The 20,568-nt window shown below is 39.8% G+C and overlaps 1 protein-coding gene across 1 annotated transcript; it reads right to left on the reverse strand.

Annotated features, from left to right (window-relative positions):
- Positions 1-131: 131 nt before the first annotated feature.
- On the reverse strand, positions 132-20,355 carry hk1 (hexokinase 1). Its single transcript, XM_031314419.2, has 21 exons — positions 19,941-20,355; positions 12,699-12,861; positions 10,272-10,420; positions 10,048-10,167; positions 9,690-9,785; positions 9,434-9,533; positions 9,080-9,263; positions 8,232-8,387; positions 8,017-8,104; positions 7,536-7,681; positions 7,060-7,252; positions 6,848-6,959; positions 6,032-6,180; positions 4,314-4,433; positions 3,921-4,016; positions 3,747-3,846; positions 3,476-3,659; positions 3,176-3,331; positions 2,818-2,905; positions 1,940-2,085; positions 132-1,638 (listed from the first exon to the last, which is right to left on the reverse strand). Exons 1-21 carry the CDS (start codon positions 20,001-20,003, stop codon positions 1,491-1,493), a joined length of 2,757 nt encoding a protein of 918 aa, XP_031170279.1. The 5' UTR covers positions 20,004-20,355; the 3' UTR covers positions 132-1,490.
- Positions 20,356-20,568: the final 213 nt, after the last annotated feature.

The raw sequence follows: 20,568 nt of genomic DNA on the forward strand, positions 1-20,568 counted from the left end.
AACTGCGGTTAACAAAGATGGCTATAAAAATGTACTGTAGCATCTCACAGATCCATCCTTGCACCAAAACTGCCAATGACCTGTTAGCTAGGATAAAAAAAAAAAAACATGTCTCAGAAAAAAGCCATGAGTATCATTAACAGCAGTACTTTAATTATTGGATTTTATTACAGAGAAAAATAAATATGACTTTGCATGAATTGTGTTACATGAATGAGTCATACAGTAGTTCATTTAAACACCCTTCTGAGTTTTTTGGAACATATAGAGTACAGTGGGTGAGGATAGGGAGACGCTTTATTTCCAAAATGTTTAAATTCCCTTTAAAGTTTCAGCTACTGTACAAAATGTCCTCTTATACACGGTTTTGGCCATTGTTGTTCCACTGGCATCTATGTTAGCACCGCATTCCTGTTTCATTGCTGTTACCAAGTAACTGATAAGTCTCACTGTGATGATGAGTATAGCCAGCACTTCTTAAGACAACAAGGACAACTTATCAACAGCTGTGATTAGAACCAACAACATACTTTGTAAAATACAAGTGCTCTTTGGACATATTTTACAGTACAGCACATTAGAATAGGATTGCTGTCATAAATTAGACCAAATCTGCACATTAAGCAAGCATGTGACATATCCTGCAGATATGGTAACAGTCCCTCTTTTGTCACCTTTCTTCCCCGACGTGGTTTATTAAATCCTCCGCTACAGGACAGGTACCAACTGAAGTCGCTTCCTCTGTGTGCCTCATTATATGAACAGCAAAAAATTTCAACATTGGCCAATACAAAAATAAAATAAATAGCAACAGTGTATGTATAACATATTGTATCCTATCTGGGTAAGATCTTACATTTCTTAAAGCAAAAATATTCCCTTTCATCTCATTACACATTTATATATCGCCTCGTATCCCTTCTACGTCTTGTTGTAGAGACGGTGAGTAGCAGACAGCAGAAACACTTTGGAAAATTTGGTCTAAAACAGTGTTTTTATGTCCCTGCATCCACTCAACATGTGAGGATAAACATTTCTCTGCAATGCTTTTGGAAATTGTCTTGCAACTGTTGTACTTGGTATATTGTAACAGGCTGCATTTATCCTCCAGATGGCGATGATAAACAACTCATGGGAGCATTACAGGAGTGTGTGGACACTTTGTTTCCGCCCTGCACATTTTTTTTTGTTTTATCTCCTTTGATAAATTTAACCTTGGAAATCACAAAAACTTTAAGAGTCTGGGTACTGTTACAATGGTTAATCAATGTAATCTAACTACAACATAGTGCCTGACTCTGCTACCTAACACAGCAGAGAAAGCTATCGTCCTCTCTGTCATGTAGACGAGCTAAAGCAGCTACAGGAGCGTGATACGTTGACTGGAGTGGTTGGATTCAGGACAGAAGACAAGGGGAAAGAACAGGGTGGAGAAGAGAGGGGACACACAGTAAGGTGGGGAGATAACAGCAAGACAGAAGAGATATTTTCTATTTATTGTTTAACTCCTGTCTCAACCGGCAGCCCACGGCTGTGATGAGTGCCGCTCCTTTCCCACTGCCGTCCTCTGACAACAGGAAGTTGACGTTACACTGAGGAGCCAGTTCTTTTACTGTCTGGATCATGACCCCGGAGAAACTAGACGGAGACAACATATTACATAACGTTAAAGAGTTAATTTATGAACATTGTAGAAAACAGGAAAATTTGTTTGTCAGAAATTAATCTTTTCAACTGCTTTGTAATTTCCACCCTAGGTAAGAAAAATACAGTTATGTAATTAAGGTAAACGTTAGCTGTACTAGAACAAGTCCTTTAGTTTAGACTTTACAGCATGACAGATTGGCCTGGTCACCATATGTTACATTTTTATCTTTGTTTGTTAGGCACTTGAGTGGACAGTGAATAGTTTTGTCTGTTACTGATGAATTCAACTCACTGTGGATGCAGTTTGTAGAGTGTCCCATCCACCCCTACAGTGATGTCCAGATGGTCCAGTCCTCGGTTCTCTCTGATCTTATCGACCACAGCCGCCATTCCTGCCCCACAAATCTGACCCGCACGATGTGACACTACCCCACATACCTGCATAACAATGAAAACCCTTGTTATTGCAACATTTAACAGACTGTTGGTGCCACAGTTTGCCGAGCCAGACAATATCATATCACTCCACAAACACTGAAAATAAATATAACATATCATGCCTGTTTCTGTTAACTCTTGTATAGTCAAATATGCCTGCTTCTTTCACAAGACAAGTGTTGATAACAATGTATTGTAAGGCTCAGATTCTCAGAGTCCACTATATACACTCAATTGCCAGTTTATTAGGTACACCTAGTTTAAACTAATACAGTATAACATACCAGTCCTGCAATAAATCCTACTTTCATGAAGGTTATAATGTTCAGTTTTGTTGAAACTGTTTTAGAGAGGTACTGATTCATCTGTATGGTCAGTTTAGAGCTAAAGTAGATATGTGTGTACCTGATTAGCTCGATGGTGTTTTAAGACTCCAACGTCGCCTTCCAGGCAGCTAACCCTAACCTTTAAACCTAAACATAACCATTGCCGCGCTGCCTGGAAGGCGACGTTGGGGGCTTAAAACACCAAACACCACCTGATTAACTGGCAACTGGGTGTATATTCCCTCCAAACACCATGTGAGGTTGGTGAGTTTGCGTTGGTAACTTGAGCGTGAGACTGGATTACATACTAAATATGCTTGTGTGCTAATGTTAAATGAAATTTAAAAAAAAAAAAGTAATATTATGGTGTGTTGTGTGCACACATATGTATCTCGCTATACCTTACCTCTTTGACTATGATACTGTCATCACAGGTGCTGTCCAGCCCTAAGTGTTGCAGGATGGATCTCACCTGCAGCAAAGCCAATCTGTCACTGGAGAAAGACAAAAACATAACGTCTGAGCCATTTGCAGAAGAGAAATAAACTCAGGTAAAAAGTCAAGTACAATTTTAAAGGATAAGAACATTAGTAGACTGAAAGTGAAATAAGTGAAGATAATCAGTTGCAGATGCTGTTCTACACAAGGTGCTAATCTACTGGCACTGATGTTGTCACTTCCCCAGCTTGGCCAGATGAGAGACAAAAGTCCAGATTACTTTTCACCTCCATCAGTAGAAACCAACAACGTGCTCACGTTCTTACCTCTCTATCTGTGAGAGGAACTTTGTTTCGAAGATGCCTCTCGTCTTCAGTGTTTCAGAAATCTGTCCTCTGAACAGGAATCCTCTCTTGGTCATATCTATCAGGATGTTTCGGACAATTTCTCCGAGATACATGCCGCTACACATTTTCTCATATCTGTAAAACACATGCAAGCACAAAGCATGCACATTATTAGACATATTGGAAGTCATTAATAAGGATATTAGTCTAGGAAATAAAGGGTTTCTGACTTGAAGAACATGGACATAACATATGTGTGTGTGTCATGGGGATTTTAACCTTTGTTTGCCTGGATTGAGGGATAAGTCATCCACAGCGCGGTCATACTCTGTCCTAATGTCGTCAAGACATCCATTGTCACCGAAAGCTCCCCACTCCATGTTGACACACATCCGTCCCTCATCTCCTTCTATCATCTCAATGTTCCTCATTTCCTCCATGTAACATGCATTACTACCAGTGCCTATAATCAGACAGACAGGTTAGATAGATAGAGAACAGAAAACTGAATATTCGTTAAAAAAACAAAACAATAAAAAGGTAAACTAACCAGCGATGAGCCCAATCTCACAGGTGGGCTCTTCATAAGCACAGGTCATCATGGTTCCCACTGTATCGTTCACTATAGCCACTACATCCAGGTCAAATTCCTAAAGAAGAAACATAATATTAATGTCACAGTCCATATTTTTTCATATTTTTTTTTGTGCTCCTCACAACTTACTTCTCTCCTCTTAATGGCCTCCCGCAACAGTCCCACCACATCTTCTCCTTCACAGTCCGTCGCCTTGAAGCCCTTGGTCCATGTCACCAGGATGCCCTGCACACACAATTGAAAAATGGTGTATCTTGCATATGATAAGAGGATTTCATGGTCTGCTTGGGCTCAGAAAGTTCTATCCTTGGGTTCATAAAACACAGTGTTGCTCAAAGCTGAAAACAAAACTGCTTCTGGTAAAGTTGATATTTTGGAAACATTTGAGGTCTCCTCTCGACGCTGATAACATGTATGCTTATCAGTGGACCCATTTTGCAGACGCAGCAGATTTAACTGCTCACTCAGGAAAGCAAGAGACAGTTCAGCATATCTGAGAGGAAGGAAGAGTTGCACACTCACAGCGTCCAGGCTGGTCTGTCGGCAGGGAAATGAGAAGGTGAAGCCCAGAGGAAGACGAGCATTCTTCATCCCCATATAGTCCAGGAAGTCACTGATACACTGCACAATGTGATCAAACAACTGCAAAAAGAAAGATATGACAATATGTGAAACTACAGTATTTATATTGAAAACATTTGTCATTTTGTTCCATTTTGAGGCTCCAGTAATTGTTTTTTTAACGTACAATCTCCAACATTCATTACTGGCCAGATTAGTATTCTGTCAGGCAATATTAACAACTGTAGAAAGTAAAAAAAAAACAACAACAAAAAAAATAAAATAAAACTAATCCCTTTGGGTGTTTAATGGATTTTATAGAACACATTATTGAAGTGTTATATGACGGTGGATGCAGCCTTGTAATTTACATATTTCAGAGGTTTAATTATAATTCGACTGGTCTGCAGGCAGTACAGACCTGTGACAGGGAAAGGTGGAATTTACTGGACCCCTGTTAAATCCATTGTTCATGTGTGTCATTTACTTAACCAGGAAAGTTTCATATTTTTCAGCAATGGAAGGAGTAAGAGTAGTGGAAGAGTAGTTGATATCACACAGATAAAGTGCACGCTGAATGACAAGTATGACAACTGTCCTTTCATGTTGACCGATAAGCGGGTAAATCAACACTGAATCACATAGGTAGGAAGGTGCTGTTCCATTGCTCAGTATGGATTAAAAGCCTTTCGAGCATATTGTACTTTTGCATTACACCCCACACCACTTACGTCACAGCAGATATTTTTCCGGTATACTGGACCTTATCTGACAACACTACCATTTGGATTAGGGTTAGCATATGGGGTGCAGTAGCTCAGTCCGTAGGGAGGAACCAGAGGGTCGCTGGTTCAAGTCCCTGTACGGACCAAAGTACGGAGTGTGGACTGGTAGCTGGAGAGGTGCCAGTTCTCTCCATTTGTACATACATATAGGTCCTGAGCATGTGTTTATTTCAGGCCTGTGTGTTACTAACAACAGAGTGAAAAAAAAAAGAAAGCTATTTCCCTTGCGAGATTAATAAAATATGTTTAAAAAAAACTATTTGGAGGACACACAATATACTGGAACGTTTAGTGACAAGAACACAACAATTTTGGACCATGTCTCTTTGCTACTATTGTCTACACATTTTCTGGCTAAGATGAGGATTTACAGTAAACCACCCTTTTAAAAATAAAAATAAATAAATATATATATATAAAAAAGGCACCAAACCACACATACTAATAAAAGGATAAAGGATAAAAGGTGCAAGGAAATTACAATAAAATGGTGCTATTTCGTATTCTGACTTTATTGTTCCGCTTAGCTCAGGAGAAAAAGAAACACATGAAGAAGTGAGAGTGGAGATGAAAAGGACAAAGGTGACAGACCGGATTAGCCTCAACTGGTACACAAGAGTTAAATTCAAATCTATGTTTTTTTAAAGACAGTCAACTCGATGCTAATCTCGACTAATCAATCTCTATTTCTGTCTGTCGACCTATCCTATCCACTTACCTCTAAGTGTCACATCCCCAACCTCCTACTGACTACCATAATCTTTACAGTACCAACAAGGTAACAGGAGGTTAAGTTCAAGGTTTCTCACCCACCTTTCTGACTCAAATACATTGTGTGCATCACTTTAGTCAGATTAGCACAGATTATTGGGTCAAATGCCTGATGGATCTCACCTCCTCTCCTGTGCCCTGCATCACTTCTAGAGGAATAGCGTAGATTTTGTTGTGCATCTCCACTGTTCTCCTCTTGCCAGAACGAATCTTAACCAACAGAACTCTGAAGTTGGTTCCTCCTAAATCCAAAGCCAGGAAATCACCATGCTCTGAAAAACAAGGCAGGCAGACAAACATACAGAGAGACAGATAGATAAACAAAACAAGAAGCATGTCAAACACACACACACACACACACACACACACACACACACACACACACACACACACACACCCCTCAGAGATTATGCCTTGTACAATTCTGCAAAAGAATGATCTAAGAATGTGAAAATTCAAATTCTTGTTTGCATTTTGGAGATGCAATTTCAATCAGTTATATGCTAAATCTGCAACTGCACTTTGGTACCCAATGTTCAACCCGTTTCCCTGCTTAGTTTACGTGTATGTTCTCCCTCTAAAATTGTACTGTTGTTATAGTTTGTCACGTTTGTATTCTATTAAAACAAATGATTATGAAAACTTTTTGAAGTTGCAAAAATAAGTATAGGTTTTAAATAGGGCAAAAAGTGACATCACTAAAGTGGGTACGTCATTTCAGTGAGAATAGATCATCATTGGCTAAGGGCTCTGCCAACCACAGAGAGATTTGATATGGTGTGAACAGGCTGCTAAGATGCTGAGTAATCATCACAGCTGCTTCCTTTACCCAAAAGACACACGTGCAGTCACAACTCTCGAGCTTTAATATGTACAGTATGTATATGCATGCAAGTGTGTGATGTGTGTGTGCGAGAGTGTGTGTGTGTGTGTTGTCACCTGAGCCATCAGGAGTGCTGTTTACGAAGGTTGGCAGCATTTTGACAGTAGCAGAGTCCTGAGTGCTCTTTGAAAGGCCATTTTGGATCTCTGTCTTCATTCTCTTCTTTACCTGGAGGAATTTAGGAATGTCTTCAATAGTGAAGTAACACACAGTGAACGATGCACAAACACACACAAATAAACACACAACAGTATCTCTCTGTTCTTACATCCAGCAGTTGTTCGGTCGTCAGGCGGAATTCAGACAGCGTTTGGGCAATTTCTCGTGAGTGTTCGGCGAGTCGGTAGGCCACAGCTGTCACCATGGCTGCTCCTTTACCACTGCCGCTCTCTGATAGGAGGAATCGAACATCAGAGTCTGGGACCAAACGACGGACTGTCTTATGAAGACGACGGGCATATCTGAAATACATATAAGATAGTTTAAGTGCTGAACTTTAACATTTTTAATACGAAATGTGGTCTTTTTTAGACAGTATATATTACATAATGATGAATAACGTGTTGCATAATGTACGATATACAGTAAGCCACCTCCAAAGACCTAAGAGCAACTCTCAATGATTTTTGTGGATAAGTAAAGAGCATTGAGATACATAATATTACATTTAAGCACTGATAGAACATGTAAAATAAACAGAAATGCATACATTTTGATCTAATCTTTAATCTTAATGCCACTCACTGTGGGTGCATCTTGTATAGAGATCCATCAATGCCTACAGTAGTTCGAAGCCGTGCGACGCCTTTGTTCTCCTTTAGCCTCAGTAGGATGCCTGCCAGCGTGGCAGCTATCAGGTTGGCAGAGCGGAAAGACACAATGGTACAAACCTGAAGGAGGAGAGACATTTATCAAGCAGCACATCCCCACTTAATGAACTGCAGAATAAGATAAACAAAGCCTTTTATTTTTATTGAAACTCTTTCCAGATACTACAGTATAGACCTCAGGTATGTTGTAATGTGAATGTTTGCAATTAAAAGCATCTAAATGCCAAAACACACCAATACAATACAAACAATATTAATTTGCTCCCTTTTATTTGCTTTAAATAGTTTGTTTGAAAGTACTACATTAAATACTTTTTGACCATGTATTGTTTAATTAATTTAAGTGGCATCTCTGAAAAGAGGGATTCACAAGAGTTTTCAGCAACAATACACACATGCTGCACAGCGATGCAGTCGTCATGTGAGGGCTCCACGCCAAGTCTGGTTAAAATCTCTCTGGCCTTGGTCAACCCCTCCTTACTCCTAAACAGGAAAGACAGAGAAGCAATGATGGACTAGAAATATATACTATTTAAAGTTTTATGATTTAGTTGTTATATAACTACTCAATTAAGAAAATGCATGGAATTTTACATGTAGCGTGACTTACTTCTCTATGGCTGAGATGTGTTTGGTCTCAAGCTTCCCCTTAGTGAGCAGCTCGGGGGTGATCCTCCCCTCGAACAGCAGGCCCTCTCTGGCCATCTTCACCAGGATGAGGCGAACCAGCTCTCCTATGTACATACCACTGACCATCTTCTCAAATCTACGACACAGTGACAGAGAAAATTACACAAACAGGTTTAGATAAATATCACTATACCCTACATACCAACATATAGCTGTTCTCTAATAGTTAAAGGTGCCACTAGTTGAGTTTTTAGAACAGCTGAACCTTTTCTACCGGTTTTTAATTCAGAAGAAGCATTTAATGTGCTGGTTCACATTCTGACCTTCTCATGGTCAGGCTATAAGCATCTCACATTTTTAGAAAAAGAAAAACTGACTTTGGGTCCCATGTGGGAAAAAAACCCAGGGTAGAGAGCAAACAAAGAGCATTGCCTTGATCTCTGCTCATTAACTGAGTGCAGGACTTCTGTGACAACTTGTGTAAACAGCAAACATGCAGGATAACTTGGATCCTAAAGCACAGCGTCATAAATCAGCTACATTCATCTAAAGATAAAACAGCAAGGTTTGAGGTACGTCACTGCTATCCTTAAAGTTTCTAATAACTACTTTGTATTTTGATGATGATTATGATGATTATGATTATTATTATTATTATTATTATTATTATGAAATGAATTATAATAGTCATGTAAATCTTTCTCTCCACCCAGAACAATAAACAGCTGGTTGAGTAACTGGCATCTTATCATCAGCTGATTCTGTGGTTCCCTTGCAGCTCAAAAAGGTGAACATAAACAAGACTGTAATAGTTTTGGTTTGACATACAGCTGTTTTCCGGGGTTGAGAGAGCCTCGGTCTATCTCTCTGTCAAACTCTGTCCTGATGTCTTCGAGCCTGCCGTCGTCTCCGAAGGCTCCCCACTCAGTGTTCACACACATCCTGCCCTCGTCTCCCTCCACCTGGTCAATGTGACGCAGCTCCTCCATGTAGCATGCATTGGTACCCGTACCTAAACACAGAAATACATATCCTTACAGTTTGATCTACTTTCAATTCTGCTTCTTTGATTGGTTCGGAGAGTATTGAATTCCATTTAACTTGCAACAATGCCAAATACTTGACTTTAATAGGTCCCTCGACTATTCAAATGCACATGTATTGTAGTTGTTGATGTAGTACCGATGATAATGCCGACTTCACAGCGCTGGTCATCGAAACCACAGGTCATCATCGTTCCCACAGTATCATTCACTACTGCCATGATGTCAGCTTCATAGTCCTGAATGAAATTAAAGCACACACGAATAAGTATGGTTTGCTGTCATCTGTGTCATTCTGCATCCCAGTTTGAATTAAAACAAATGCATTAGGATAAATAAACAGAACTGAAGTGTGGCATCAAATAAGCACAAATAAGACAAAAGATAAGACTCACTCCTCGTTTCTGAATGGCTTTGTTGAGAAGCTTGACAACGTCCATTCCCTCTACTCCACTGGTCTTGAAACGCTTTGTCCATGTTATCAGAAAGCCCTGGAGACAACAGAGATAGAGCCAGAGGGAAGTGAGAAAAGTAAAGAGACATATTTGTGGAGACTTGGCTTTGTTGGGCAGCGCCTGACACACACATTATTGTGGATCAGGTCTCCATTACAACCGTGGCAACTCATAATGTAAATGGACTGTATGGTAATCATCAGAGATTTGAATAAAAGATAATAAATGGAAAATGTTGTGTGTCACAGAAGAAGTCAACTATATCAACATCTGTTGATCAATTTTTAATTTCTTTTACCTCATCTAATTTGGTCTGCTGGCAGGGGAAGGAGAAGGTAAATCCAACTGGGAGCTTCTTGTCTTTGATGTTGTGTTTCTCCATGAAGTCACCAAGACACTCAGCCACATGGTCAAACAGCTGGAACAGAGGTGAAAAGAGGGAGAGGTTGTCTCAGGTTGAGCTGAGGAGACTGTGTATGCATGTCTGTGTGTGTGTGTGTGTGTGTGTGTGTGTAAACCTACTCCTGTTCCACTGCCATGAATGATGTCCTCTGGTGTGTCATAGATTTGACTCTCCATCTGAACGGTCTGTTTCTTTTCATGGCTCACTCTGACACGGAGAATCCTGAAGTTACTGCCTCCCAAATCCAACGCAATAAAGTCTCCCTTCTCTGTCGAGACAGAAAAAGTGGGAAGATGTGGGAGAGCCGAGAAGAGAAAAGAGAGAGAGGGGAGAAATGTTAATTTGCAGTTAGGTACATAAGGAAATTGTTGTTGACATTACCTAAGAACACACATCCAATGTAACTCTACACCTCAAGTATCAATTTAGAAAGTAATAACCAGAAGTCATACACATCAGAAAATTCTTGGTGTTGCTGCATGGGACAACGTTTAGAGTAGAGAGCCCATTGATTTAAATACCAACTAATTTACAAATAGTCAATCTTTACATGCTTTTCTAAATTTGTTGGAAATGATGATTGTAGACTTTAATTAAAATGTAGAAATGCCACACCACAGTATGTTGTTTTTCAGTAAAGTTTCTAATAATATTAGAAACATTTTTACTTTTACCCAGCAGTGTAGTTTCACATCACTTTGATCTTGTGCCACAATCTTTTGTGCACATCAGAATGCAAGGTTGGGTCAGTGGTGCAGACTGACTGATACAACAGCACAGTTGCAATCAAGGTTTCAAAATAATGACAACAAATAAAGTATTACTTTTAAATTTTAGTTTTTTCTAATTACTTTATATTCTCTGTTGGTCGGTGAGAGCAGAGAGAACAGAGCCATGGAATAACACTGAAATTGTTATTTTCCATGGCTGTTAATTGATATCTGTGCACATTTGACAATATAGTAGATAATTAAACGTATTGAAGGGGCTCACAGTAAGAAGATGGCGAAGACATTACCTGTCTTTACCACCAACGAATAGCAGCAACAGCAATTAGAAAAGCTATAAATCTTTGTCTACATAACAACATATATTTGATTTACGGTAACATTGATAAGAAACATGAGAAAGTACAGTATCATTTGCATTTCTTGAAAAAAAATACAAAAACAAAGATTGGGATATATTTAGTAATAATTCAGACTAAACCTATTGTGTTGAACCTTTGTAACTTTAGGACTCATAGTCATCATGTTCTCTAACATTGGCAGCAGGATTAGCGCTAATCTCTGATGTGTGTGTGCTTGTGTGTTTGGACTGAAGTAACAGCTCTCATGTTGTAGACTGAAGTAGATTTAAGATTTCTTTTGTGCCACCAACCTATGTTTGGAGTTTTGCCTCCGTTAATATTTATCTGAGTAAAAAGGTAATACAATCTGTCCCTCACTTTAAGTGGACGGGCCCCCTCCTCCCAAAGTACAGCACGTACATGATATGAGCAAATTCTGACTCACATTCACCTGAGTTACAAGGGCAGAATGACTGCAGTAAATGAGGATTAGACAGCATGCGGCAGACAGTGACATCATGACGTATGTAAGTGCATTGTGTATACTGTATGTCACTACACCAAGAGGAAACAGTAGTTTTGCTTTAGGTCAGATTAATGTAAGCAAGATATTTACGGTGCCAGATGTGGAGTGAAAGGTAAAGTTTATGTACTTTTTGTCACCCATCTCCTACAAGACAACACTTTGCATTAAACAATTATCCATAAGCAAGATTTTGTCTTTCAGGACTGTATTGTTCAACAGCTTCAACAACAAGTAACAAGTGATTCTGCTACTAATCTAATCTAACTCCACACACTGTGGTGGTTAGCACTGTTGACTCGCAGCTAAAGGGACCATGGTTTGGATCACAGCACCAGAACGGTCTGTATAAAGCTTGCATGTTCACCCTGTTACTGTGATTACATTTTGTTTCCTCGGACATGCCAAAGACATGCAAGATCAAGTCATTTGGACACTTTTCATAAATGTGAGGGACTTCGTGCTACGCATGTTTCCCTGTCCTCTGAAAGCTGGGATAGGGCCCAGCAACTATGAATGAAAAATACAAACTGGCCTTTGCTCTCTCTCTCCAGTGCAATACACTTTCCTGGTGACTACGTGACTCAGTTTAATATTGAGTATAGTAAAATATTTTGAATGTAAATCTACCTAGACATGAGTGGTGGCAGAAGAGTCCTTCCTGTCTCTGTTGTGTCAGTACCTCTATTATTTCGATAGAGCAAGGGTAGACTGCATACCATGAAAGGCCAAAAAAGAGGAGATGGAAATAATAAATTTGTGCCAAGTCAATTTAGTATATTATTTCATCTTTGACCTGAACTGTGCAGCTGTCCCTCATTTATAGTGATAAAATAGGCAAACTGGCTTGGAAACTGATTACATGATAGAAAGTGCTTGACCCGGTGGGGTTCAGATAACCCAGCTATGGGTTATTGCATAGGGTTAGAGGCATGGATGAATTAAGGTACTAACCTGAGCCATCAGGGATTGACCGCACAAACGTTGGCAGCATCTTCAGCACAGCAGTGGGGTTAGTGTCCCGCCCCAGTCCTTTGACCAGCTCCCTCCGAAACCGCTGCGTGATTTCCTTTAATGTCTCATCAGAGAAACGCATGGAGTACAGGTACTTATCGATCTGAAATAAACATCAGATAAAAACAAAAGAGGCATTCATCTTCTTAATCTTAACTATTAACCATCGATCTGTAACCACAACAATACTATTAATGTGCCACATAACAACATCGATAAACACACTATCCTCTGATACTGGCTAAGTAACTAAGATTTACTGGATTTGTTGATAACATAATGGGCCTCATTCAGCAATATCTTTCAAAGTTATATCTCAAATTTGTTCTTAAGAAATGTCCTGAGAAAAGTGTACCTAAGATTCATGAATCTTGAATAAGAAAACATTGGTAAATGTCAGAATCTTCGTGAAAACTACGTAAGTGGGTTTTAAGAATAAACTTCTTCCACAGTTTGTGAATGAGGCCCACTGTCTTTATTTTCTATAAGCATGACTCACTGCCAATCCCATAATGATTTTAGTCATCCATGAAGATAATCCACTTCCTGAATTGATTGATTCCAGCTCTGCTTAACCCATAAATGAATCAGAGCCACAAAACAAAATAACTAGGCCTATTTTTATATTGCTTTATTGCAACATAACGTAATGAAACTTAGGGCAGTTGTTTAATTACAGGTCATACTGTGGTCATATTGCAAAGTCAATATCTAAGGAAAAGCACAGCATCATCAGTGTGACACAGCGAGACCAGGATACAGCATACTTGCTCAGTGCCGTTATCAACGCATAATTGCACAGAAGGGTGTTCATTGTGATTTTATTGTGGGTATGACAGTGATGAGGCAAAGGAGGAGAGTCTTTGACAAATAAATAACAGGGGGAAAAAGATTTACAAACTGACTGTCTGGTCAGCATAAGGGTATCAGTCATACTAAATCCAAAGATTAATCACAGCTAGGTGTGCCTTCAAGCAATAATTAGCGCGTTTCGACCATTAAGATTGCCTGCTGAAACTGTCCGCTGTGTAAATGGTTGCAGATACAGCACACAACAGCCTGAGCTTTCAGGAACAGAATGTTAAAAAATCCTTGTGAAATCCATCGCTGCATCACACTCTATGATGAAGCAAAGACCTACTTTATTCGTGTTACACAACAAGACTAAACACACATAACTCTAACATAACTCATATCTTTTCTCACATAACTAATTATTTTCATTATGACTCTGTAAAATTACAGAAGAATTGAGCAAGATGAACCCATAACTGGATTATCATCAGTCTGTTTCATAACAATGACTACCAGAATATGTGAAGTATGAAACACTAGTTTACACAAACATGCTCACATGAATATCCACACACAAACAATGCTTCTATGTACTGTAACGTCCATGTGATAATTTACTAGTATTACTCATTGTAACAGACATCAGATAGGAATATTCTGACTTCCTGTTTTAGGAGTCACATATTAACTGTATTTCCTACACAGCTCTGGTCTTTGGTAACTGGTTCAGGACAATGCCAGTTTGGGTGTTAGTGTACTTTGCATCTGCTGGCCACAGAAATAGATATAATATAATAAAATAGTAGAGAAAATATGTGTGCTGACACTAAAGGACAAATACAGTGTTTTAGAAAGTTACAATCAGCAGACATTTATCTTATTGTACATAAAACCATATTTGTATTTTGTTGTCAGATAATCAGCACATATTGAAATAAAAAAAGATGTATATGCAAACATTTAAAAAATAAAGACAATCAATTAATCATACACAGGTTTTTATATGACCATACAGTATGTGCTAGAGCATGCGAGTTAAGGGTGTGACAAGATTTTACTGCCATTATAATGGCCCATTTTGGCTTTCATCATACATTAAAATGGCTCTAACAAGTAGACAAACATTAATGATCTGCTGTTTAACCATGCAGTCATATTTGAACAGTATAAACAAGTTGTGAGTAAACATGGATAGAGAGTTACATACATGAGAACAGTACTGTCCAACTGCTAACTACTCTGTATAGGTGTTACATTCCCTATATTCTGTCTAAATGTGGAGTCCGCCTTGGGATAAAGGCTCATTAGCACATGTTCTTGTCATACAGAAGGCCAGGCAAGGCAACCTCTCACCTTCATAAGCTCAGTAAAATACAGTACTGTTACACTGCTGGACCGTGCCACAAACAGGTTCACAGCACACAGAGTTGTTTTTACACTGAGGTCTAGTTGGTGGTTTGAAGAGATCTTTAAACTTCAGTGACATGTTGGTGCTTGACAACGACACTCCCATCATGACGCTACAGCTTGCCCTCAGCATGTATGATTTCAATTAGACCACAAACATACACTCAAACAGCTGTCTTTCCACTCCCTACTGCACCTTCTATCTGTCACTACTACACACTACATGCATTCAGAACATGTTAGTATTTAGAAGAACTATTCTGACAACAATTTAGAATTGAACTAGGTAGAAAATATTTACATTTACAGATGACTACTGTATATTAGATTTTAATCATTTAATTTACAAAAAAAAACAGCTTCAGTCTTGTTAAACACTCGTTGGATAGAACTGACACAGATAGTACAAAGTGGCAAAAAATATTGCACTGTTTAAAAGAGTATTTGAAATTCAACTTGGTAAACTAACATCCTGTTGATTTGTCCTCATGTGACACTGTGCCCCTACAGTAAGGCACCAAACAGGTTAAACATGCAAAGACAGAGCTTGTTGCATTTATATATGCATGTTTGCATATGGTCTGTTTGACCCAGGTCAGCTGTCTAACCTGAGGAAATGAAAGCAGGGTTGGAAGAGCTACTGCATCACAAATATCTGCAGCTTTTGTCAAGAACTTCTCAGGTGAAAAGAATGTCATCTAATGGCTGAATAAGGAGTAGAAACCAAGTGTTAATAAGAAGTTTCTCCAAACTTTGCATTGCCCTGTACTGACACATTGATACTTCTGACACCTTGTTAAAGTTCCATTTATCAATATTTGTGATACTCACACTGAAACAAATGCATCCCTATAATGTGAAATGGTTGCCAGTACTGGTACTAGTGATTCCGTTGGGAGTCAATACTCAAGTCTGCAGTTATGTGCAGTCTGTAGCTCTCTGGGCACTGTGGTTGAGTTCATCTAGCTCTCTCCAACCCCGATATGCTAAATGATAGAAGTGTCTGAGAAGCAGACAAACACTGAGGCCTCAGGTCAGCTAGAGCCTATGATCCAAGGTAACCACACCCTAAATAGTATATTATGTCCCAACATCATAATCACTGAAAGAGACTTGCATTTGCCAACTTGAGTTGTCTAATGCTTTAAAAGTCCAAACTTTGGAAATCTTTCCCATCATTACCTTCCATCACACAGGATGTTCATGAAGCTTAAAGGGAAAGCCTTTTGTGTTTTCAGAGTGAGCTGTTTGGTTGGGGCTTTCTTTTATTCTCAAACAAAGAAATCTGATGGTGTGGAGTTAGAAAAAAGTGATCTTACCAGACCTGCAGCCCGTTAGTCTAACAAGCCAGACTCACATCAAGATGTTGGGTCTGGGAACTCACTATTGACGGGGCTCAATCCGAGGGGCGGGATAAACGGTTGTCTTTCAAATTCCCTCTGCACGCAATAGGATAGCGCTACAACCAAGCAGAGCAACGAAGAAGGTAGCGAAGCTAGTTGATAGATTAAACTTTTGCCGTATCCGGTCGGCAAAACTCTGAACACATCTTCCTTTTTTAAGAATGATTTCAGTGCCGTTCTTTTCTCAAAGAAATGTTTTAACTCCAAGTCTTCCAGAAGACCGCTGTTCCCAGCAGCAGCAGCCATAAGCCCGCCCACCGACTCCATACACGATGTGATTGGCCTGACTAGAGTTTGGTTTTTCCAGCTCGCAAGCCAACAGAGAGTGCCTAGACCCCCCTGGCTGCAAATTAAATTTGCTGCCGCTAGGGTGCGTCTAGAGTTCTAGGCTACATCTGGCTAGCCACATCTAGCACAACACACCCAAATCTCCAACTGTACTGTTGGCAGTAAGAGTTGCATTGTGCATTTCTCCAATCATCACCTTGCCTCTTTCTGTTCTGGGTTGTATATAATGGAAACTGTACGGCCAAATGCAACAGTGTATAACCATTCCCACATAATGTTTTAACTTATGGCACGAGTGACTGTATTCTCAGTGAACCAACCAGTTTATTTATAGTATGTGTGCTTTCAGCTAACTTGGATTCTCAATGTGTTCCTAATCAATTAATTGAATGAGAATGCATTCTTAGCTAGTTTGCTTAAATAATAATGTGTTACTAGCTGACTACGGGTGCTGAGTTACAAAGGGGAGGATTAAAAGCAGACATTGTCCACATTTCTCCTTATAAAACTAGGAGATATCCACTGAACTCAGATTAAATTCAGTTCTGCTGCAGGATAGAAATTAGCATCTATGACTCAGCAATCTGCAGCTAGAAACCAAGTCTAAGCACTTTATTTTAGCAGAGCATCATCTTATCTCACAGCTCAGATCTCTGCTGTGTATTCTTATACCTCACATGAATACAGAAAATACTGTGCACAGGAGTAGGATTCATCTTCATCAGATGTGTTAGGTTTTTAATCCAAAATAGGAGTTTCTAGTTTCCCCACTAATGTTAAGCAAAGTGACATTTCCTGATAAGGTGACATGAGGCCTCTGTGGTGTGTGAGTCTGTATACATGAATCTGTAAAAGGCCATGTTTCCCCCTCAACACACCCCTCTCTCTGACACACAACTTTCTCTGACATCGCCTGAAGCCAAGTTACAGGAAAAGATCACACTCTCTCTCTGTCTCTCCTTCCCTCCCCTTTTCTCCTTCTCCCTCTCCTTTCTGTTTGCATTCCTCCTCTCAACAATGCCTTGTTCTCCTCGTCACTGCGAGGTGGTTCGAGGAAGCACTGAAACCTGACTCCATTGTGTATGTACGTGTGCACGATGCTGTGTGCACACACAGCCACAGCCATTTGTGGAAAAGTACTGTCCTCTATGCTGCCCTCTCCTGCACCTTCCTGTTTTCACAAACACACACACACACACACACACACACACACAGTTGGATGCCTGCTAACAGCCCACAGTGTATCAAAGAGTACAGTCAAGGACACTGCAGTAAATTGACTAAAGTGGGGACGCACTCAGCTGTGCGGCTTTTTGACAACTGCAGCTACACACAAATTGTCTGGAAAAAAATTAGTGATGAGATTATCTGTAGACTTTTACTTGTGGTTGTTTATATCCTGAGCTGTGTGTTTCACGGTTTCATAACTAGAGAAGTTGATGTCGAACCCTGCTCTGCTCTCTACACAATAGCTACACATCTGGCACAGTGTGTGTGTGTGTGTGTGTGTGTGTGTGTAAGCCTGTCACCTATGGTCACATGGTTCAAAGCTGGCCTATTTTAGTTAAGCAGGGAGAGGAAGAGAACAGGAGTAGAGAGGGAGGGAGATGTGTTGTATTACACCAGATCCTGGCTACTGATAAATGTATTTTACCTTTACAGACTCTGATTTGACTCAGGCAAACAGCAGGCACACCTGGGAATGACAGCGTTGTGTAACGCCTTGTGCCAATAAAGATTACTCAATTTAAACTGAACTGAGAAAGAGGTTACAGACAGAGAAGGAGATGGAGGAAGGAAGAGCGATAGCTGTGAACTTTTTCCATTGATACAGTTTCATGCAGAATCTGCAGTTGGTGATGACGTGTGACATCATCAGGGAGCGACCTTAAAGGGACCATGCACCATATGTTGACAGCACATACTTTGTAATAAATACAAATTTAAACAAAGTGTAATTAAGACATTGCCACTAGTGTAGGAAAAGAACTAAACAATGACAAATATGGTGACGCAAATGGTAATTTAACTTCCTCAATTTAGTTTTACTTTATGGGATGACAAGTTTACAGGATGGAGCTTTGTTTGTTGCCTATAACATTTCATGGCACATTCAGTTAAGAAGTAGTGGGAACAGATCGGGTCTGAGTAACTGGAAAAGCTCTGTTCCTTCGCTACAAATACACACACTGCTCTAAGGACAACCTAAACTGGTCCAGTCAGTTTTATACCAGAAGTCACACAGTGAGGGCTGCTCAGCTGAGAAGTTATGAAAGACACACATTCATGGTGCTCAACACACTCTTCTCGTCTTTCACCTTGAACTTATATATCTAATCATGCTTTAAAACCTACTAAAATAAGCTACAACAATCGGCTTCAGGGACTTTTTTCCCTCATTATTTTAGGTTAAACACATTAATGCTACAGGAGACTTTTAACAAGACAAAAAGCATCTAGACATTGGTATGGGCAGATATGAAGACAAGGGAGATATGTTATTTACGTTACTGCTACTTTCTTTAAGTTTATTTTTCTCTTAAGAAAACAGAATGTATGTCTAGGATTAGTATGATGATAATGATCATGTCAAAGGATCAGTTGTTAACAGGCTGCTGCAAAATGATGAAAGGCTGTAAATGTACTGAATAACTGAATAGTTGATCTTATTGAAAGCCTCTTAGCTCTTTTTCCTCTTTCTACTCTAGAGCCTTTAGTAGAGCTCTACTGAGAGAAATTGAGGTGAAGGTATAATTTTAATGGGAACATAAAAGAAACTCAGCGACCCCTAAAATGACTGCTCTTTCTACAAGTTCTACCTTCTCTTCCCTCTGCTCATCTCTTCTTTCATCATTGCCTCGAACGTCCTCTCTCCTTTTGGCCACACCTCTCAAAACTTACATCATGGCATCAATCGCACACCCGTGAGTCATTGGTCCTTACACATCTTACTACACAAACACACCCCTGTGCAGTTTGTCACGTCTCACTGACCAAGGTTGATTTAAATCTAACAATGAAAACAAATCTCAGTGTTTGAAATACCTAATGCACTTATTTTCCAACATGCTCTATGTTGTATTCACTTCCTTAAAGAGATGTATGACATAACAAACTGATATATACTGTACTGGGAAACTACAGTCTTACAGCAAAAGTATGATGATGACAGTATGAGTAAACTCAATGACCTCTACAAACATATGCTCTCCTCTCTACTTGTACTTTTTCTCCCCACTCATACAAACACAATGTCAAAATGGAGGCAGAAGAAACAGAAAGCACTCACCTTTTTAACCTGATCATCCTTAAGTTCAGTGAGGTAATAGGCTAGTAGCTGGGCCGCAATCATCCTGGTCCTCTTTCTCTCTCACACACACACACACATGCAGACTCACTCAAACACACAAACACACACACACTCTGTCTCTCTATCTCTCTCTCTGTCACACACACAACCACCTCCAGTCAGATGGAGAAAAATCCTAAATAAAAAGGTAAAACAAAGGAACTCAAACTCTCCTCTGGCTCTACTTTGTACATACAATCTGTCACACGCTTCAAGAGATATAAAAATATCCCAAGTCCAGTCCGGTGTGGTTTAAAATAGACAGACCTTCTTCATGTGCAGCTAAGACACTACAGCTCTTCCCTCTTTGAGCATGTGAGTAAAGCCAGGAAGCATGAGTGAGACAGCAAGTTAGCTGCAGGAGGCAGAAAGAGAGAAGCAGGGAGGGCCAGAACATGAGCCCTGCCCACTGTCTCTGAGCTCATTGGTTAGAGAATGTGAGTGGCTATGGGGGTGAGTGCCACATCCTCTTTTCTGTGATTGGCTGGTCTGCTGACGCCTTGGAGGCACACTCAGTGATGGAGGAGGTAGACTACCTAATTATGGAGGGTAAGAGGGGGAGGGACAG

This window comes from Sander lucioperca, chromosome 3 (assembly GCF_008315115.2).
Source record: "Sander lucioperca isolate FBNREF2018 chromosome 3, SLUC_FBN_1.2, whole genome shotgun sequence".
In the NCBI taxonomy this organism is placed as follows: Eukaryota; Metazoa; Chordata; class Actinopteri; order Perciformes; family Percidae; genus Sander; species Sander lucioperca.

Excerpts from the sequence above, each read along its gene's own strand:
- hk1 (XM_031314419.2), bottom strand. The coding sequence starts at position 20,003 with ATGATTGCGGCCCAGCTACTAGCCTATTACCTCACTGAACTTAAGGAT. Across the intron at positions 10,421-12,698 it reads GTCAATCCCTGATGGCTCAG|AGAAGGGAGACTTTATTGCG; the intron begins GTTAGTACCTTA and ends CTGTCTCGACAG. Across the intron at positions 2,906-3,175 it reads TTCCTCTCACAGATAGAGAG|TGACAGATTGGCTTTGCTGC; the intron begins GTAAGAACGTGA and ends GTCTTTCTCCAG.